Genomic DNA, 19,038 nt, shown 5'->3' with positions numbered 1-19,038 from the left:
AGTATGCATCAATTCTAAGACCAGCTCAAACTTAAGAACACTTAAACCTGAAGGGAATAAAACACTCCTTATATCCAGAGTTCAGAATATACTGCACAGCAACAGGGGGTCTCTGTGCTGTCCACAGTCTCTGCACAGTGCAGGGTAAATGGGCCACAGTGCCCAGAGAACTCCATGCCTGCCTCTCTGCAACCCAGCAGACCACACTGGGTGTGCCACACAGGCATACAGTACGTGACAGCAAAGGTACTCCATGGCAGAGCTGTTGTGCTGCCTGTCACTCTGCACTGGGAGCACCAGGGGCCACGCTGCACACACATGCAGCCGGCACACTGCATATGTGCTGCAGCACCAGGTGACTGCCTACATGTCACACCGCATGCATGTGTGCCTGTGCTTGATGCTGCACGAGGGACTCCCCACTGTTCTACTGAAAATGTGGTCTTGAAAATGGCACATGTCCCTTTCCTCTGAGCACTGTGTCCCCTCTGGACAACCTCTGTAGACCCCACCTTGCTTTATTTACCATGAGTGTTTTAGGCTTGGTGTCCCCAGGGCTAGAACCCATCTCATCTCCCTTGTCATTTCCTGAGGGACGTGACCTCCCAGAGACTCAGTATCCTGAGATGAATCACAGCAGCCTCTCACAAGCTTGTGAGGGTCCAATGAGGCACAGCAGTGTTCACAGCAGCCCCTTTCATTGTCATCAGAAGGAGGAAGCACCCCAGCCATGAACGAATGATAAACAACATGTGGTCTACAAATACAGAGGTGCAGGAATCAGCCGTAGGAAACTGACACATGCCGCAACAATGGATGGACCTCGAGGACATTATGCTAAGTGCAAGAAGCCAGTCACCAAAGGACAAACATTGCATAATTCCACTTATAATAAGCTTAGTGTAGTCATTCATAGAGACAAAAAGTAGAACAGTGGTTGCTGGGTGCTGTGGGGAGGGGTGATTGGAGAATTATTGTTTCATGGTTTCAGAGGTTGAGTTTGGGAAGATGAAAAAGTTCTGGAGACAGATGGCAGCGATGGCTGCACAATCATGTATATGCACTTAATGACACTGAGTTGTGCACTTCAAAATGGTTAAAAGGGTAAATTTCTTATTATGTATATTTTTCCACAATAAATAAGTATAAAATATTTTAAATAACTGTTGTAAGGTACTTAGCACCATCCAGGTGCATAGTAGATGCTTAACGAGCAATCAGAGGTTGGAGCTGTTACGGAAAGGCCTTCAGAGGCGATCCTCCCACCCACCTCCTTGATCTCACCAACAAGGAGACTAAACCCTAAGAAAGAAAGTGATCTGAGCAAAGTCAAACACAGCAGCCCTGGGGATGCTGGAACGTGATTCCCCAAGCCCACTACATATGTCTCCACTCTGGCTTATCTGTGGTAATAGGCGGGTGGTAGCATTTGCTCAAAGCAGAATGGAGATATGCGCTTTCCCACGCTGACTCCTACACGTCCACTGGCTCTGGCTTCCCTGCCTGGGTTCCACAGCCTCCCCATGTCTCTCGCTCTTCCCCACTCCTTCGTCCACCCCAGGTTGGGAGTAGTGCCTTGGGCTGCTGAGACTACGGGAGGCTCCTTTCCAGCCAACACAGGGGTGAAGCAAAGGTCTCTGGAGAAGATACGGGCCTCCCCCTAGGAGGTGGGGTAGGATGGAGGGAAGAGCTTGACTTCAGGAAGATGCCAGAATATTCTTAAGGAGGTCTGCCAAGGCCCCATCACTCTCAAAGGGGAGCCTGGTGTGTCCCCTCACAGAGGAAGCCTATGTAGCCTTTATACTCATTCCCTCGAGAGCTAAAATTCTTTTTTCCTAAGGAAAAAGTGGAAGGTGGCTGGTTCTTTTGCTGGTTCAAAGGCTCAGGCCAGGTGTGACCCACTAGAGGAGTCATTTAAAAGTAAGAAAGTGTGACCCAATTCAGAAGCATGTGGAGATAGCCCGGGTGATTCCAACTTGGATGGGTCAAACTACCCAAGACAGATCTGAGCCCCAAAACTCAGTTACATCAGGGACTTCAACATGGGAGTCAAAAGGACTAGGTCACCAATGGCCCAAACTGGCTAAAATAAGCCTAAACCAGTGATTAGCTTCAAAGTGGCCATAGCCCAGATATCCCGTTGGTTCACAACACACCTGTTAGGTCTGGTTCATGCTAAGTTGGAATACTTTGCTGCAGTCCAGACTGCCTTAAATGATCTTAAACCAGAGGAGACCAGCCTGGACAAGTTCAGACCTGCTCAGATTAGATCTAGCTGATTGCAGAGGGAAGAAGGGAACTAACAGTGATTGATCACCTATGCAGCGTCAAGCCCCAAGCTGGGGGTTCTCTCCACATTTTCTCATTTAATCTTCTCGACAGCCTACAGCGCAGTGAGACGTGCATAATTAACCCTCATTTCCAGAGGTAAAATAACTTGCAGAAGATTTTGTATCTATGAAGTGGCAGAGCTGTGATGTAAATCTCACAGCCGAGGCTGTTTCTATTTCACTCTGTTTCCTCCCAATGTGAAAAGATCCTTAGCAACAGGTAGAGCTGGGGTTTTGGGCTGTAATGCAGCCTCCTGAAGGGGCAAGAGGGAACTCCGAAAGCATCCTGAACATTTAAACATTTAAATTCCCAGGATAGAAACCAGTGGCAGAATCCATCACTATCATCATCAACGGTGATCATCATTTCTTGTGGATTAATGAGCAACATCTGGATGGGATTCCTGGCATGGGGCGCAGCTCTGGGACCATTCGTTCTCCAAACCAAACTTACTTAAAATGCTTGTTGCCTGAGAAAGGCTCAGGGGAAGCACACTTATTATTTTTGAGTGAATTTCCAGGGAGAGGGGGTTATACAATGTCTAGACGAGTTATGCCGTCAAGGAGGCAGAAGGCTGTGCCAAGAAACAGAAGACAAGAGGACATTTGCTCCTTATTTGGAGAAAGTGCCTTGACCTTGCCTACCCATTCCTGCCCCAGGGCTCAGTGTTGGCTTTAGTGCTAATGCAGGGTAGCCTTTGGTCTCTCAGGGTCAAGGTCCTCTGAGTGACCAGAAAGGGTGACCTCACTGGTAAGGTCAGACCCAAACGCACAGTTCTTGGGATACCCAGGCTTTTCTGAGATGAGGCTTAGGTGTCAGAGCAAGTCTGTGTGTTCAGTGGCCTGTTGCCCACCCCAGCTCATGCCTTTCTCTCCACTGGACAATTGCAGGGTCTGGATTGGGGCAGTCCATACACCCTGTGCTATATTTACTTTAGAGTCAGCCGAGCCAGCTGGCCTATCTGAGAATTTTCCCCCATTCAAAAGCTGTGCCCTGGGATAAAGGGGTTCCTTGGAAGCAGGATCCCAGTGATAGGGTTGTGAGGGGAAGAGGGGAAAGGAGCTTCTCAGCACCGTCACAGCACTGCCCATGAAAGACTGTGTCCCAGAAATCCCCCATGCCTTGGACACCAACCCGGCAACACTTGGACACCAGACTGGTCATGTACAATACAGGAGGCCCAGCTAAATTTAAATTTCATATAAACAACCAATAATTTATAGTTTACTTGGAATTCAAGTTTAACTAGGCATCACGTAATTTTATTTTAAACCTGGCGACCCTAAGCTGGTATAATGGTCTGTTAGTGTATGGGTGGGTAAGTTGGTTTTGTCCTTCGAAGCCTTTCAGTTTGTCATTGGTACAGATTTATGCATTCCGATGTCTTGAGTCATATTCTTTTCATTGTTCCTTCTCGTATTTATTTTTCTAATCCTTGACCGCCTGCCTTTCTAGTCTCCAAGCTTCCTGCTTTTTCTTTTTCCACTAAATCCTATTTATGTTAAATCATTTTTTTCATGTCTCATTTCTTATTTTTTAGAATCATTTTGCAAGACTTTGTTGGGCAGATGTGCAGGTGTAACTGAGGAAGAACAGTCTGCCTTGGCTGGGGAACCAGAATCCTGGAGCCAATGTCAACTGGAAATCACTGGCTAATGATTGAGTTTTTAGCAGAGGCATCCCATCTTTGTTCAAGCCCAAGTCTTGGTCCGTGTGTGTGTGTGTGTGTTTACGGAGAGTGGCAGCTGCTCACCTGCAGAGCACAGAAGGCCTGGGTGAAGGGTGGCATCCGGACCAGGTAGGAGGCCACGATGATGGCCGAGGAGTAGTGAGTATAGTAGTGGCACTGGACGGTCATGTCTCCTGCAACAAAAACATATGCTTGAGGGCGGCTTCCCTACCTGTGCCCACGCGTGGCCGATAGGCGTGCTACACTGTGTTCATGAACAGCGTTAAAAACATACATTCATTGACATTTAGGAAGTGAACAGACCTAAAGAAAAACATTCAGGCAATAAGGTCACAGGTGGCACGTGAATGTGGTAAAATGTCTAAAGATGACACGTAGATGGACAAAGTTTGGGAACTAGAGTCACACAAATGCAGGCTCTGCCGTTTAGAGGCTGTGATCTTGAGCAAGTTGCTTAAACTCTCTGAGTTTCACTTTCCTTCTCTGTGAAACGGACTACTGTAATATATGAACACAGGTTGGCCTGCCCCTGGCAGAGAGAAAGTGCTGAATAAATGTTAGTTTCTTTTGCTATTGCCTATCCCTAGGCATGGAGTCATTACCTCTTAGCATTATATTTCTCCAGCCAGGTTGCATGTTAGAATCTCCTGGGCTGTGCCACACCACGGATTTATTTAAATCCAAATTTCTAGAGGTGAGGCCCGGACATCAGTATTTTCTAGAAGCTCCCCAGGCACTTCCTACCACCAGGTTAGAGTCATCTGTTCAAACGTAATCACTTGTAGGCTAGGTGACCACCTTAATTGTTGTCAACTATCATTTCAGGGCATCCAGAAGAATAACACTGCACAAAAAATCAAGCTGGATCTACTCACCTTCAGTTTTCTCAACTTCTTTAAACCTCTGGATAAATTTCAGCTTCCTTTCCTTGGTCTGAGCCCCCATGGGCTTTGAAAGATCCCGGAAAGTCTTCGGATTCGCCAAGTTCAATGTCTAGAAGGCAGATGTGCAGCTGGAGTTAACTCCCCGGACCCATTTGTGCCCTAGGAGTCATGCTCTTGAGTTTTATGGTTCTCTTTATTGGTTTACTGTCATTTGGTCTGACCTGCCTCTGGTGGTTAGCTGGCAGGCTGGGGTTTTATGGCCCCAGAGCCAGTGATCCACAAAGACTTAAAAAGGGAGAGATGAAAAATAAGAGGAGGGGAAGATTGAGTTCACACTCAACCTATTCCAAGTTGACCCAAATCAGAACATGGCCTCCAGCTACAGAAAAGATACTTTTAAAAGAATTTGTGTTATCTATGAGGCACTTGGCTCCTAAACTGCATTATGTACTCCAATAGTTCAGGGTCCTTGCTTAGAATCAAACTGATTTTACAGGAAGTTAGAAGTCATCTGTTCAGGGAGGAAATCAGAGGGATTTGCTCATTTTTCGTGGAGGTCCACTCCTTTCTTGGCAGTGAAAGCAGGCTGTGAGCACCCCTTCCCTCTCTTGGAATACACCACAGAGAAAACAGGACCAGTTTCAGGGCCATATGCTCTGAGAAACTTTTTCTTTTGATGTTCTGCATGTTAGGAGAGGAGCCAAGAATTGCTGAGGTTTGCATTTCTTTATAGGGGGAGGTACCTGTGTATCTCTCTTTTCTTTTTTCTGAGACAGAATTTCACTCTGTTGCTCAGGCTGATGTGGAGTGGAGTGGTCATGGCTCACTGCAGCCTCGACCTCCTGAGCTTAAGTGATCCTCCCACCTCAGCCTCCCAAGTATCTGGGACTACAGGTGCGTGCCACTATGCCTCGCTAATTTTTGTATTTTTGATAGAGATGGGGTCTCACTATGTTGGCCAGGCTGGTCTTGAACTCCTGGACTCAAGCAATCCTCCTGCTTTGGCATCCCAAAGTGCCAGGATTACAGGCATAAGCCACTGTGCCTGGCTCATAACCCTTTCTTTCACTAGCAGTGAATCCTCAATGTTCCACTGGGGGCCAAGGGTATCACTATCTCAAATGCCTGCGAAGGCCAGGGGGAAGCAGGGGCGAGAGTGAAACGGCCCCTCTTAAGATCCCAGTGAGTGCTGGAGGGGACACACGGAGACCCACACTCAGCTTTCACAATCTTGCCAATTCAGAAAAATTCCTAGTTGCCAGATCTCATGGTTTTCCAAAAGATATTGGAAATCCAGATTTTTTTTAAAGGAGAAATCTCCTAATTTTTAAGAGTTGATAAATAATAAAGATTTTAAATACCTAGTATGACCTAAACAAAAGAGGCTTGCAAACCACCACTTTGCAACATGTGAGTAGATTTTGTGTTTGAAATGCCTCAGCCTCCGATGGACCATTAGTGCAATAAGCAGCAGCCAGTGCTAGTGAGAAATGTTTTGCTGCATTAAATGTCTTAAGAGGGGATGAGAGGTCACCAAGGACTGACTCTCCCTCTCCCAAATCCTGAGGGTCTGCCATCCAAGTAGCCCTAGGCAGGACTGGCCAGGCTCATCTGAACAAGTGGCTCAGCCACCTTTCTGTATGTAAGTATGTGGTGCTTTACATACAGTCCAGCACCACTCCAGATGGCCAGAGCCCAGGTGGCCAGGACACTGCTCCATAGCTTGGTTATCCCCATAGGAGCACAGACATCACCCTGGTCCAGCTGTGGAGTTTTTCTCCCCATCCTTTCCCTGCCTGATGGGGCACAGGGGTGAAGGATCTGTTTTTGTCATCTCACCATCAGCCTCCCCTGTCACTACACATCTCAGTCCAGATCTCAGATGAGGCCCAGACACCATCATCTCTGTTGCTGAACTCAAGCTTCAGGAAGAGTAGCTTGTCCTTTCTGTGTGTCTGTATCCCTGTGTCTCTCTCTCCTTTCCTCCCCAGACCCCTCTCCTGCACACGTTGATTTTAGGAACAAATTCTGTGGCCCACCTCGCTTGTGACTGCCTCTCCCCACAAGGGCTGACCCATGGCACCATGTTGGTAGATGGCATCAGGTGCCTTCACTGCGGAGTAAGCCAGGAGGCCCCCTGGGGTTCATGTGAGCAACTATGCTAGTTGTGTTGATCATTCCACAGGGGGAGCCAGGACAGGAACCCAGGCAGCCAAATACCAAAGGCCACAATGAGTTTAAGAGATCTAAGGCCGGGTGCAGTGGCTCATGCCTGTAATCCCAGCACTTTGGAGGCTGAGGCAGAAGAATCATTTGAGCTCAGGAGTTCGAGATCAGCCTGGACAACATGGTGAAACTCCCCCTCTACTAAAAATACAAAAAAAAAAAAAAAAAAAATTAGCCAGGCATGGTGGTGCACACTTGTAATCCCAGCTACTTGGGGGGCTGAGGCAGGAGAATCGTTTGAACCCAGGAGGAAGAAGTTGCAGTGAGCAGAGATTGCGCCACTGCACTCCAGCCTGGGTGATGGAGTGAGACTCCATCTCAAAAAAAAGAAAAAAGAGATCTGAACTTCAGCAGCCGTTAGGCCCAGGTACCCAGGTTTACATGACAGAAGCTCCTAGCAAAGGCTCTGCATACTGACTTAGGGTCTCTGTTATCAAGGTCTGAATGCCTGAGGGCAGCTGTGGGTTCCACATGAGGACCTTACCTCTGAGGTGTAGTCTGCGAGGACCCACGGGAACACTGGGTACTGCATGTAGTCATTGCAGGTTCTCCCAGCCATGGTGTTGAGGTACATGAGATACTCAAAATTGCTGATGTCCCTTTTCTACCAGAAGAGACAGAAAGGGGATAAACCAAACACATCTGATGCTCCCGCAAGGCCAGGGGTCCCACCCTAAGGCCTCAGCAACAGGCCCTGGCTCTGTGAGTGAGGACAGGCAGCCAGCCCCTCGGTCACTTTGTATACATCTCATGCATGAGCCAGCACCAACTCAGGGACCCACACACAAATTTCAGTATGAACAGAGGGAAGTATATTCAGGAAGCAAAGTCAGCAAGGAAAAAAACCCCAACGCAGTTCAGCATCCAATGCCAAGGGTAAGACATGCTTTGGTGTTAACGTTTGGATGCAGTACTCAGAAGTTGACTAAAATCATAGCACAAATGCTGGGGGTGAACTGACTGCTGACCTACTGATGGTTAGAAAATAAGCAGAGGGGCCATGGCGGTCCCAGAGACAGAGGCCCTCACTCCTGGGCTCGATAGTCTGGCTTCCTCTGGGACTTTGGGAACTGCCTATTCCCTGTCTCTGCCTGTTGGGGTGATGCTCACTCTTAAGGGCCCTCTGCCTCCAGATGAACAGTCGCAAATGGAGACAGGGTCCATATTGGGAACAAAATCCACCAAGGCCGCTGAAGGAGTGAGCAATCCAACATAGTCATCATCTCTGACGTGGGACCTGTATGCTCAGGGGCTCTCCCTTCCTCAGCCTGCCCCTTGGGAGAGGATTTTGGACCTGAGTGACTAAGACCTACTTTCTCACTGTCCTCCATTCTCTACAACTGCCTCTCTTAGGGTCTCTTCCTTTCTTTGAGATCCCTGGGCTGAACGTCAGCTTGTCCAGGCTGGGAGCCACGTGTGTCTTCCAGGAACAAGAATGGACACCCATGCCCCACCCGCTATGTGGCTGTATACATGTGTATCTTCACAAATGGGGTGTGTGTACCCACTGGGAGGCATCCACCGTGTACAGGTGCGCGCGTGCACACACACATGCACGCGCATTCCCCAGCTCTGACTCCAATGTGCAAGATTTGTCCTCCATCACTGAGATCCGGTCAGGGAAATATCTCAGACATTTTGGTAAATTAGAAAAATAAGATCCCGGCCAGGCACGGTGGCTCATGCCTGTAATCCCAGCACTTTGGGTGGCTGAGGCAGGTGGATCGCCTGAGGTCAGGAGTTCAAGACCAGCCTGGCCAACATGGTGAAACCCTGACTCTAATAAAAATACAAAAATTTACTGGGCCTGGTGGCGGGTGCCTGTAATCCCAGCTACTTGGGAGGCTGAGGCAGGAGAATCACCTGAACCGAGGAGACAGAGGTTGTCGTGAGCTGAGATCACACCACTGCACTCCAGCTTGGGCAACAAGAGTGAAACTCCATCTCAAAAAAAAATAAAAATAATAAATAATAAGATCCCTTCTTGGTTGATCCACACACTTCCTCTCCATCGCTGGGGCCTGGGCCATTCTCTGGTTTGCATTCCCAGAGGGCTTCCCTCTGGAGGAGCCACTGTACCTGCCACTTCTGCAGTATGGTCCTGTCGGAGCCGGGGTATCTCCTGTGGGACAGAAAACCATGGTGGTGACCAAATATACCAAGGCTAGAACACAAACAGGGGAGAGGTGGGGCTTGCCTGGGCTTCGTGGGGCCAGGGTGTTGAGGAAAGCTGCAGACTTTCCACATCCCACAGTGGCTCTCAGCGGGCAGCACAGGGAGACTGTCGTCCAGCTCTTCCTGGCCCACCCTGGCCTACTGAAGGTTAGGTTCTTGCAGTCAGTGTCCCTCCGCTGTGATGCCAGAACAAGCTGCTGCCTCAAGAATTCCAGGGGACATGCAGCCTCAGGCTTGGGGGCCTCCTTCACAACCCACACAGAATTCCCCTGCCACATCTTGGTCCTCTTTGTCTCTGCCCCGACCCCCTCTTTTGCTTGTGGATAAAATGTAAACAACATGGAAGGCCATGAGATATGACCTAAGAGTCTCCCAAGAAGTGTCCACAGTCACCAGTTTCTAGTGTATGTTCCAGAAAATGTTTTACCCATATGCCTGCCTATATGCCTACATAGCTTTTTTTTGTTTGTTTCTAAAAAGCTTCAATCATACACGGGATCACATCGTACACCCGGTTCTCCACCCAGCCTCCCTTGTGCTGCAGCAGCCCTGGAGACTGGCTCACACTGCCCTTTCGCATTCATCTCTGCAGTCGCGGGGCAGTTTTGCACAGCTGGATCCTAACTGATTCACCGCCCCCATGACAGGCTTTGTTCTCACAACCGACATTTCCAGGAGCACCTTTTGGCACATGTCTCTGGGTACTTTTGTGAGTGTATCCACGAGAGGTTTCTAGCTGTGGTGCCACTAGGTTAAAAAGTGTGAGTATGTACCATTTTGCTACCTATGGCCAAATGGTTCCTTTAAAAGACCATACTAATGTACATGGCTAAAATTAAGACTTACATATCAAACCAATGAAAGCCCATTGTGGACTGCGCTGGTAGGAAAAAGGGTAACAAAAGGTAATATTGGGGAGGGTGTGGGGAGGAGCCCTCTTCCTCCACCCGAAATGTCTCTTCTGTTCAGCAGGGTTTATAGAGCCCTACTCCTCAGCCTCCAAGGTGCCCCTTTGCTCCTTTTCCAGCCGTTTCTTTCCCAACTCCATGAGACTTTCCTCTACCCCCAAGAACAGGTCTTTGCTCAAGATGCTCCACCACACCAAGCCAAATCATATCCCTTGGCTCCATCCATCTCCTCTGCCACAGATCTATTCAGGTGCCCGCAGACATCTGAATGCCCACAGACCCGGTCCCCACATACGCTCTGCTCCACTTGCATGGCCTGTGTAAGGACCCTGCCTGGCTCAGTCTGGACAAGGCCTGGCTGCCCGTGTGTCCCAGGGGGACAGTGCCGCTTCACCTTCCCATCACAGCCCCCCTATCACATCTTCTGTCCCGGGCTCTCCATCCCTCTGCATTCAATTCTTTACTTGGCAGGTTTTCCATAAGCAGAAAGCAACCCCCAGGCTGGGATTTACCTCTTCATCCCTAATAGAGAAGTCATCTATTTGGGCCATGTATCCAGGCAAGCAACACCCAACAATAAGCAGAGGCAAAACGTCCTCCGATGTACTGCTTTAGCTTGCAAAGCATCAAGTGAAGATTTGGTTCTCCTGTTGTGTCTGTGACTCTGCCACCCACCCAGTTCTGGAAGGGTAGGCTGCTCTTAAGGCTATAGGCAAGGGGAGAGCCCAGGCTGGAGAGAGCCATGAGCATGTGGAGTTGGCATGCCACAGCCTGCTGATCTAGCTACTCTGTTTTAGAAGTTGACAGGGGAGTGAGGACAGAGGAGTGAAAGCGGGGGAGCTAAATGTGCCTGTTAGGATCCAGGAAATGAGATTCAGTTTCTGCTCTCCTCACTTTCAGACAGGGTTCTAGAATTTTGCCTGTGGTCATTTGTGATGTTACTATCAGGTGGAATGGTGTACAGAAGAAAAAGGCATTTCACCATCCCACTCCTCATTTCATTGGCTATCAGCTCCAAGGAAGTTCCATCATTTCTGGTACCATCAGAGAAAGACGCCATTACCAGCAGTTCCAGGACACCTAACCAAAGGTGAGTTCTGTTTTTTAAAAATATTGTTTTAAAATCATATTCATCTGAAGGCGATTACAGAACTCTCAAAATGATCTATGTGAATTTTATTAGTAACTGGTGATTAGTTGAAAGTATTGCTTTAAGAGTTAATAAATTGCATCGTCCATCATCCATCATTATCATGTAAGTTTTAGATTAAACAAGATGTTGCAAATGGCTCTTGGCTTTCTAATGTGCTCTTGAGATCTGTGGGAGGCAGCCTGAGAAAGAGCTCTGGCTGTGAAGTCAGGGATACCTGGATCTAAATTCTACCTCCACCACTTAAATGGGGGGCCCCGAGCAAGACAGCAAGCCTCTCTGATCTGCCATATCATCCTTGCAACACACTGGCCACACTGGTCACACAGGGGCATGGGAGAGCCAGTGAGACCATGGGTCTGGAAAAGGCTAGCATTGGTGTGGGCACGGAGCTGCTCAACAAGCATGGTCCTGGCTATGTTGACATTGTTCAGGAGCAGGGGAGATTCTTTTCTACTCTGGGAGGAAGGAGAGTGCGGTGGCAGAGTGGAGCCTGCTTCTGGTCAAGACCTGCTTGGTTCTGCCAGTTCCGCTCTGGGTGACCTTAGAATTGTGCGACCTGGGAACCTGGGCACCTGCTCGTTCAGCCCAGCAAACACAATTCTGAGGAGCTCCTCAGGGTTTGCTGGGGGTCTGCACTGAGCTTCAGGACAAGACTGGGGCCTGTGGGCAACTTGGGGTGGAGCAGAGAAGAACAGAAGAACTTGAACAAAGTCAGTGAGGATTGTGGCGGTTACCTGGCCTGGCCTTATTGGGTTTAGCATGGGTGGACATACAGAGGACATCACATCAACCCCTTTATTCCCTTCCCGCCCAGGAGAGGTGTCCACCTCTACTGGATGACTTCAAACATGGAAAGATTATCTCTGAATCAGGACATCGTGGGTAGTTTAAGTTCTTCCTTATATCCAGGGGTCATTTACACCCATCCTGCTTCATTTTTAACCAGATCTCTGTCCTTTACCCTCTAGAGGAGTTTCAGAAGTTTGAGCGCTACTGCCAGGTGGCCTAGGGCCTTCCCTACCCCATGCTGCACAGCATCAGTACCTTGAGTTGCCTCATAGTCCTGCTTTGACTCTTCTCCCTCGGGCCAGCTCCACCCTACCCTGAAACCAGGCCCCCAGAGCAGGTGGCAGAGAGGAGAGAGCCAGACGCACGTTCCAAGAGGTCATCCTCCATTAGGGGCTGGCAGAACAGCCTGCGGCTGAGCCTCCGGATACGGTGGGTTAGCCCCCAGACCAAAGGCTCTCAGCCGAGGGACTCATCTGGCTAAAGGCTGCACCCTCTCAGCCCTGGAAGGAGACTGGGGTCTTTGCCCATCCTCTTCTTCACCTGGCACTGTGAGGCTAGGTGTAGCCCTAACATGGCAGACATCTACGGAGGGCCTGTAGGTTAACCTGGGCCCCCGAGCAAATGCAGACACATCTCAAAATCCTGCTGCCTCTCCAAATTATCCCATGTGTTGCCTATTTGCAAAAACAGTTTTGAGGACATGGTAAAATGGGTTAGTGAGTGACTGAGGGATTTGATTCTTGAGTTAAGAAGCACTAGGCATACACAAGCCACAATGAGAAGAAAAATCGCTTATCTGGGCAAGCTGGAAACACAGGTCTGCTGAAGGGTGTGGGCTATTTCTCAGGACAGGAGAAAAATAGTCTTGCTTAGCCGTTGCCAGGGGAGGCTCCTTGTGTAGGGAATGTGTGAGCTGGGGAGATGCTGGGGGCAGAGTGTGGCAGGGGCAGAGTTGTTCAGTGAGAAGCCAAACACACTCCCTCTCTCCCCATTTATTTCTCCTAAGAAGCAAATCTGGATCAACCTGGACTCTACTTTTTAGACCCAGGTAGGGCATTAGAATCCATGCAGAGACAGATGTACCCTTTCAAACCAGAGACACCCTGCTGGACTAACAGCTCATTAAACCTCTCTGCCATAACTGCCTATCACTCTTCATTTCCCTAACATGTGGAAATTCTGCATACAGTTCTAGACCTAATAATAACACTTAATTGTTTAACCTGTTAAAAAGTGTGAAGACTTTTTGCCTATTGTCTAACTTCCACAAGGGCCCAACGAAGTTACCATGATTTCCATTAACAGATGAAGATATGGAGGTGTGGGGCAAGGAGGTGGTGTACAGGCCAGGGCGGTGTAAAATTCATTGTTGGTGTCTACCCTCGGCCTGGCACAGAGCAGCCGGCATAAACACCGATACACTGACTGTTCAGAGCACCTGCCAGGACCAGACCTTGCTCCAGGGCCCTGACACTGAAGAAAACAAATGCAAACAAACAAAAATCTTCATCCTAGTGTATGAAAAGCCAGCTACCTGACAAACTAATCAGTGGCATATATTTGGCAGCATGACATTAAAAAATGAACATTTGTAAATTGACCAGATTGTTATTGTACAAGCATGCCATAATATGAGGCTGTATATACGTTAAAACTCTGAAAGTTGGCTGGGCACAGTGGCTCACGCCTGTAATCCCAGCACTTTGGGAGGCCAAGGTGGGCAGATCACCTGAGATCAGGAGTTCGAGACCAGTCTAGCCAACACGGCAAAACCTCATCTCTACTAAAAATACAAATATTAGCCAGGCGTGGTGGTGGGCGCCTGTAATCCCAGCTACTCAAACCTGGGAGGTGGAGGTCGCAGTGAGTCGAGATCGAGCCACTGCACTCCAGCCTGGGTGTCAAGAGTGAGATTATGTCTCAAAAAAAGAAAAACAAACTGAAGTTTATACAATACAAAGTTACTGCCAGTTGCCAAAATTATGAGTCCTTTCAGTTTTCATTTTCTTTTTTCTTTTTCTTTTTTTGAGATGGAGTCTCACTCTGCTGCCCAGGCTGGAGTGCAGTGGCGGGATCTCAGCTCACTGTAACTTCCGTCTCCTGGGTTCAAGCGATTCTCCTGCCTCAGCTTCCCGAGTAACTGGGACTACAGGTGCATGCCACCACGCCCGACTAATGTTTTTGTATTTTTAGTAGAGACAGGGTTTCACTGTGTTAGCCAGGATGGTCTCGATCTCCTGACCTCGTGATCCACCCCCATTGGCCTCCCAAAGTGCTGGAATTACAGCTGTGAGCCACCATGCCCGGTCTGAGTGCTTTTAATTTTCATAAGGTTTTACGTACCTATATTTCAAAATGTATTTATCTTGTATATTTTCCTCTTTCAAATATTGATTTTATTCTTAGTGCTTTATGATTTTTATATTATTGAATTTCAATTTTAAATTATGTATTATATATATTCTAATTAGAAGTATACTGGGTAGTAGAATTTGAAGTAATTTTAAATTTTCTAGTCATCTTCATTCAGAAATTTGTTTAAATCCATTTGCTGTCTAAATTAAATTATGTATTTTATTTTTTGGACTTAAAACATAATATGGTGATGGTTATGTATTCAAAAATGTTACAGTTAGCGTTCATTTAATGATTCGTTTTGTTTTCATTTCTAAGTTGAAGTCATTTTATTTTGCTTTTTTTGTACTTTCCAAAATTTTTACTACTTAAATTTAATTTTGGATTAGAAATTACTTATTTCACTTATTTGCTAATTAATTTATTTTCTAATTTATGACTAGGTGGAAAAATTTAGAGCATTTTAATTTCTTATTTCTACATATACATTTTCTAGTTTTTCTTCAATGCTTTATCATCTGTGTAATAATTTTCATACTTAATTTGTTTTCCTCATTTTCTCAATTTCTGGAAATTTAATGTAACAACAACAACAAAAAAAACTGACAAAAAAAAAAAAGACCATAGATGCACAAATAGATAATTGCAGCCTTATTCATGATAATGCCAGGCTGGAAACAGCAGGAAAAGCAAAGCACAAGGCTCACTGCTGTATGTTCATTCAGGATACAGATTTCAGAAACTACACATCAGCATTTAATGACATATAATCAAGTGAGAGAATATGATTACAGGGCTGTATGATTTTATGAGTACTGTAGCTACTCTGATTTAAGAGTGGAAAAAGGGTGCAAAGAGAAACAAAAGAGTAAGAAATAATTAAATTCAAATAAATAGATGAAAGACAGCCCTCTCAAAAACCAAAGAGCAGAAAAAAAAATACTTGTACAAATTCAAAGAAAGGGGAGTGATGTTTCATGAATGCTATTAAAGTGAAATAGGTATCTCTTTCAAGAGAAATGTGTGACTTTTTCCCTGTGTAGCCACATCCGCTTGGCTGTTGCCATGGACAGGGGCTCTGCCTTGATCCTCTCCCACTGACTGCTGGGTGAACTGGAGGAAAAGCCCAACTGCAGGAATCACAGCGGGTGAGCCCTGGGGTTCCCTCCTTGTGGCAGGCAAGCCAGCCTGTTGGAAAATTTGAATGTCTTAGAAACCGTTTCAGCCTTGTGTCCTCTCACTTTGCAGGCTGGTGTCAAGACTGCTAATGACCTCCAGGTCCCAAGTCTCTTGTTGCTTGGTGACAAAGTTTCACAGTTGAGAAGGAGAAGCTGGGACTAGCAGGGTAAGTTTTGCTCGGGTGTCGGCCCTGCACTTATCAATTTACTTTAACTGTGCCAAACAACTGCTTGGATCTCTACTTTTTCTCTTTCTCCCCTTCTTTGAGTAAGCAGCTTTGGAAATGCCTGTTCTCCGAGTATGCTTTATTTACAAAGCCCAGACACCACCTAATGCATTATTTAGGAGAGGAGGAAGCTTGCCTGAGCCCCAGCCAGGAAGGGCAGCTAGCTGGGGCACAGTGGGCGTCCTTGGAGGCCAGGGCACAGGTGAGCCTGGGAAGGCAGGTGTGCGAGTCAGTGGCGCTTTGGGGATCACACGGGATCCTGTCTCCAACGTCTGGGTCTCTGTGGTGTTTTTGCTGCTCTACAGGCAGGTGGAGACGTGTTTGAACTGTTTGCTTTCACCCGACCAGTCACCCCTCTAAGGAAACTAAACTGTGACTGCTTGTTCATTCAGGAGGGTCCAGCCCAGCAGAACAAATCTGATTATTGTTTACTGTAATGGGGTTTGGAGAGCAATCCGTGTTTTAAGAAGTCTAGTGATAAACTTTTTCTACAAGTTATCCTGAACACTAGAACCCACTAATAAGTGGTTAAGCCCTAGGCTGAGCTGGGCCTTGCAAAGGGGGATTCTTCATGGGACATACGGGAACACACTCCTCAAGTCGCAACTTTTATGACAGGTATAGTGGGAAAAGACAGGCCCTCTACTTAGAGTCTTTGTGACTCCACACAAGTTTCTCAGTCTCTCTGAGCCTCAATTGCTGTATCCCTCCAGTGGAGATGAAAATCGACGTGCCAGGCAGTTGTGACTCAATTGTAATGTCTATAAAATGCCTGGTCTGTAGTGGGTGGTCCACAGAATCCATACAAAGGGAGGAACCTCGTTTTATTGTGCTAAAAATTAGGTAGTGTCTTTGCTTTGCAAAGGGTCCAGCACATAATAAATTCTCCATGCATTTATCAACAACACGGATGCTACGTGAACCAAGTATGGAATAACACTCCCGGCCAATGAAATGGGGACTCAGAAAGGTTAAAAAACTTGTGCAAAGTCACACGTCTAGGAGGACAGGGCTGTGACAGGCCTGTAAGCTGGAGTGATCACATGCCTTCTGGGTTTGAGCCTCAGTCTCCAGGGGAGATGAGAGGCACTGAGACAGCTTCTGTCCACCCTGCAGGGCCCCTGAGCCCTGTGGTTGTCTGCAGATCGGTTTGTTACTGCCTGGTGCTTGGTGCCTCCAGCTTCCGCTTGGGCCTCCAGTGGTCTCTCACTGTTGCCCAGCATCAAGAGTGACTTCAGGCCCTTTCTCCCTTCCTATCAGTGGAGAGATGAGAGAGTGAAAGCTAGGTGATGTTTCCAGGCCCCTGAAACCCTAGAACACAAGGTGTGCAACTGAACCACGCCCACGTGTACTCTGCTGTCAGCCCCATTGCCAACTCTCAGCCCATTGCCAATGCAATTCACTGCCAATTTTTCAGTTTCTGAGCTCCGTACTGGTATCATATAATGGAACTCATCTCAGCCCCTAGAACTGGGTCTAATAACACATGCATGCTTCTTTTTCGGGGAGGGATGAGCCATAAGGAGCTTGACCTGACTAGGAAGAAAGTTTCCCACAGGATCTAACTCAGCTCCTGCCAGCATCTGCAGAACATGATGAGTCAGGAGCTTCCTGGGCGGCCAAGAGAGCCATTGGCGGCCAAGAGAGCCATCCGACATTGTAAAGCCAAGCTTGCATGGAGAAGCCAGATGGCAGCTAAGTCCATGGGAAAGGGCACCAAAGAGATTCTGGCTCCAGTCGAGGTATGTGTCTTTGACTAGGCCCTGGGTGTTTCGTCTGTGAAGTGGAATGACCAGATTAAATGAGATGACACACATGAGGTACTTAGACTTTGTGCTGAGCAAAAGGAAGGAAAAGACACAGGAAGTGCTAGGCCCCTCTAGCAGTTCCAGCCTGCTCTTGAGTTTTCTCTGCCTGGTCCACATATACAATCTAGAAGAATGTTCCATCTACTCTGCTTCCACCACAGAGCCTGGATCCATATGGTCCCTCGTCCGCCATGCCCCACAGCACAGACTCCCATCCTCTCTTGCCTGCAGCTGGCCTGTCTCCATCACTCTCCTTCCCTGCCTCTGCTGCTTCCCTACAGCCAACGTTATCCTTCTAGAGGGCCTTATGTTGTCCCCTACCTATAAGCACACAGCCCACCTTGCGCTGCCCCTGCCCAGCTCTTCGCCCTCCCCTCCTTGACCTCCAGCTTACACCCTCTTCCTGTCAATTCTTTCCAAAATCCTTCAGTGTGGCTTCTTCTTAGTATTCTAGTTACAGCTCAGATATCACCTTCTCAGAAAGGACCTCCTCACCCACCTCAGTCTGAGTTAGCAACATCCCCACCAATATGCCCTGTCTGACTTCGGCATTCTCTGTCACATCATCAGCTATTATTATTTGCAGAGCATTTACACCAACTGCAATGCTCCTTGTTTTTTTTTTTTTCTCTCTCTCCCTCTTTTTTTTCTCTGTCTCCCTCCTTTTTTTGGTTTTGCTTTATTTGCTGTCTCTTGAAATGGTAGCTTCATGACAAACAAAAAAGTATAGCCTTGCTCACTGCATATCCACTGACTTGACCCATAGTACAACTCCAGTAGGAATTGCTGGACAGACAAATGAATGGGGAGACTGGACTGTAGCCAGCTCTAGAGATTAAACGTGAGTATAGGGATAATTATATCTGTAAGTAGCTATTATTATATTTCTTTTTCTGTAATCACTAGTAATGTTATTATTAATAATTTGTCAGTGCTTGAAAGGTTGCAAAGACTTCATATTTGGGAATCAGCAAAGATTGTTCTCCAACTCCTCCATCTGAGATTCCTGACCAGTGGGGAGTGGCCCAGAGCAGCTGGTTTGAGGGAGGTGATGGAGACGGTGCAGTCTGGTGACTCCACCAGCATTCCCCACCAGCATCCACCTCTGGTGGTAGAAGCCAGATGACTGTTTATTGAGTGCACACTGAACACTGGTCACCTAACATTTTTATCACCTCGTTCACTCGTCAAACAATGAGCAATTGACCAATCCATTTTGCAGAGCAATAAACTGGGCTCAGGCATGTTACAGGACTAAACCTGGGTGGGCAATGAAGGGGAGCGGGGCTCACTTTTATTTGCCTCACAGCTCCC

The 19,038-nt window shown here is 47.5% G+C and overlaps 1 protein-coding gene across 3 annotated transcripts in view; it reads right to left on the bottom strand.

Moving 5' to 3' along the window:
* The window catches only part of WDFY4 (WDFY family member 4), a 302,160-nt gene that overhangs the window by 31,510 nt on the left and 251,612 nt on the right, over positions 1-19,038 (bottom strand). For all 3 annotated transcript variants that reach the window (XM_033209238.1, XM_033209235.1, XM_033209236.1), the window contains exons 48-51: positions 9,211-9,253; positions 7,616-7,735; positions 4,897-5,014; positions 4,085-4,194 (exon numbers count right to left, since the gene is read on the bottom strand). In XM_033209238.1, the coding sequence (XP_033065129.1) occupies positions 4,085-4,194; positions 4,897-5,014; positions 7,616-7,735; positions 9,211-9,253 (391 nt within the window). The remainder of the gene's footprint in view (positions 1-4,084; positions 4,195-4,896; positions 5,015-7,615; positions 7,736-9,210; positions 9,254-19,038) is intronic.

The sequence above is a fragment of the Trachypithecus francoisi genome, unplaced genomic scaffold (assembly GCF_009764315.1).
Source record: "Trachypithecus francoisi isolate TF-2019V2 unplaced genomic scaffold, Tfra_2.0 Lachesis_group9, whole genome shotgun sequence".
NCBI lineage: Eukaryota > Metazoa > Chordata > Mammalia > Primates > Cercopithecidae > Trachypithecus > Trachypithecus francoisi.
Note: the sequence above shows the minus strand (reverse complement) of the source record. Positions and strands in the feature narration are given on the sequence as shown.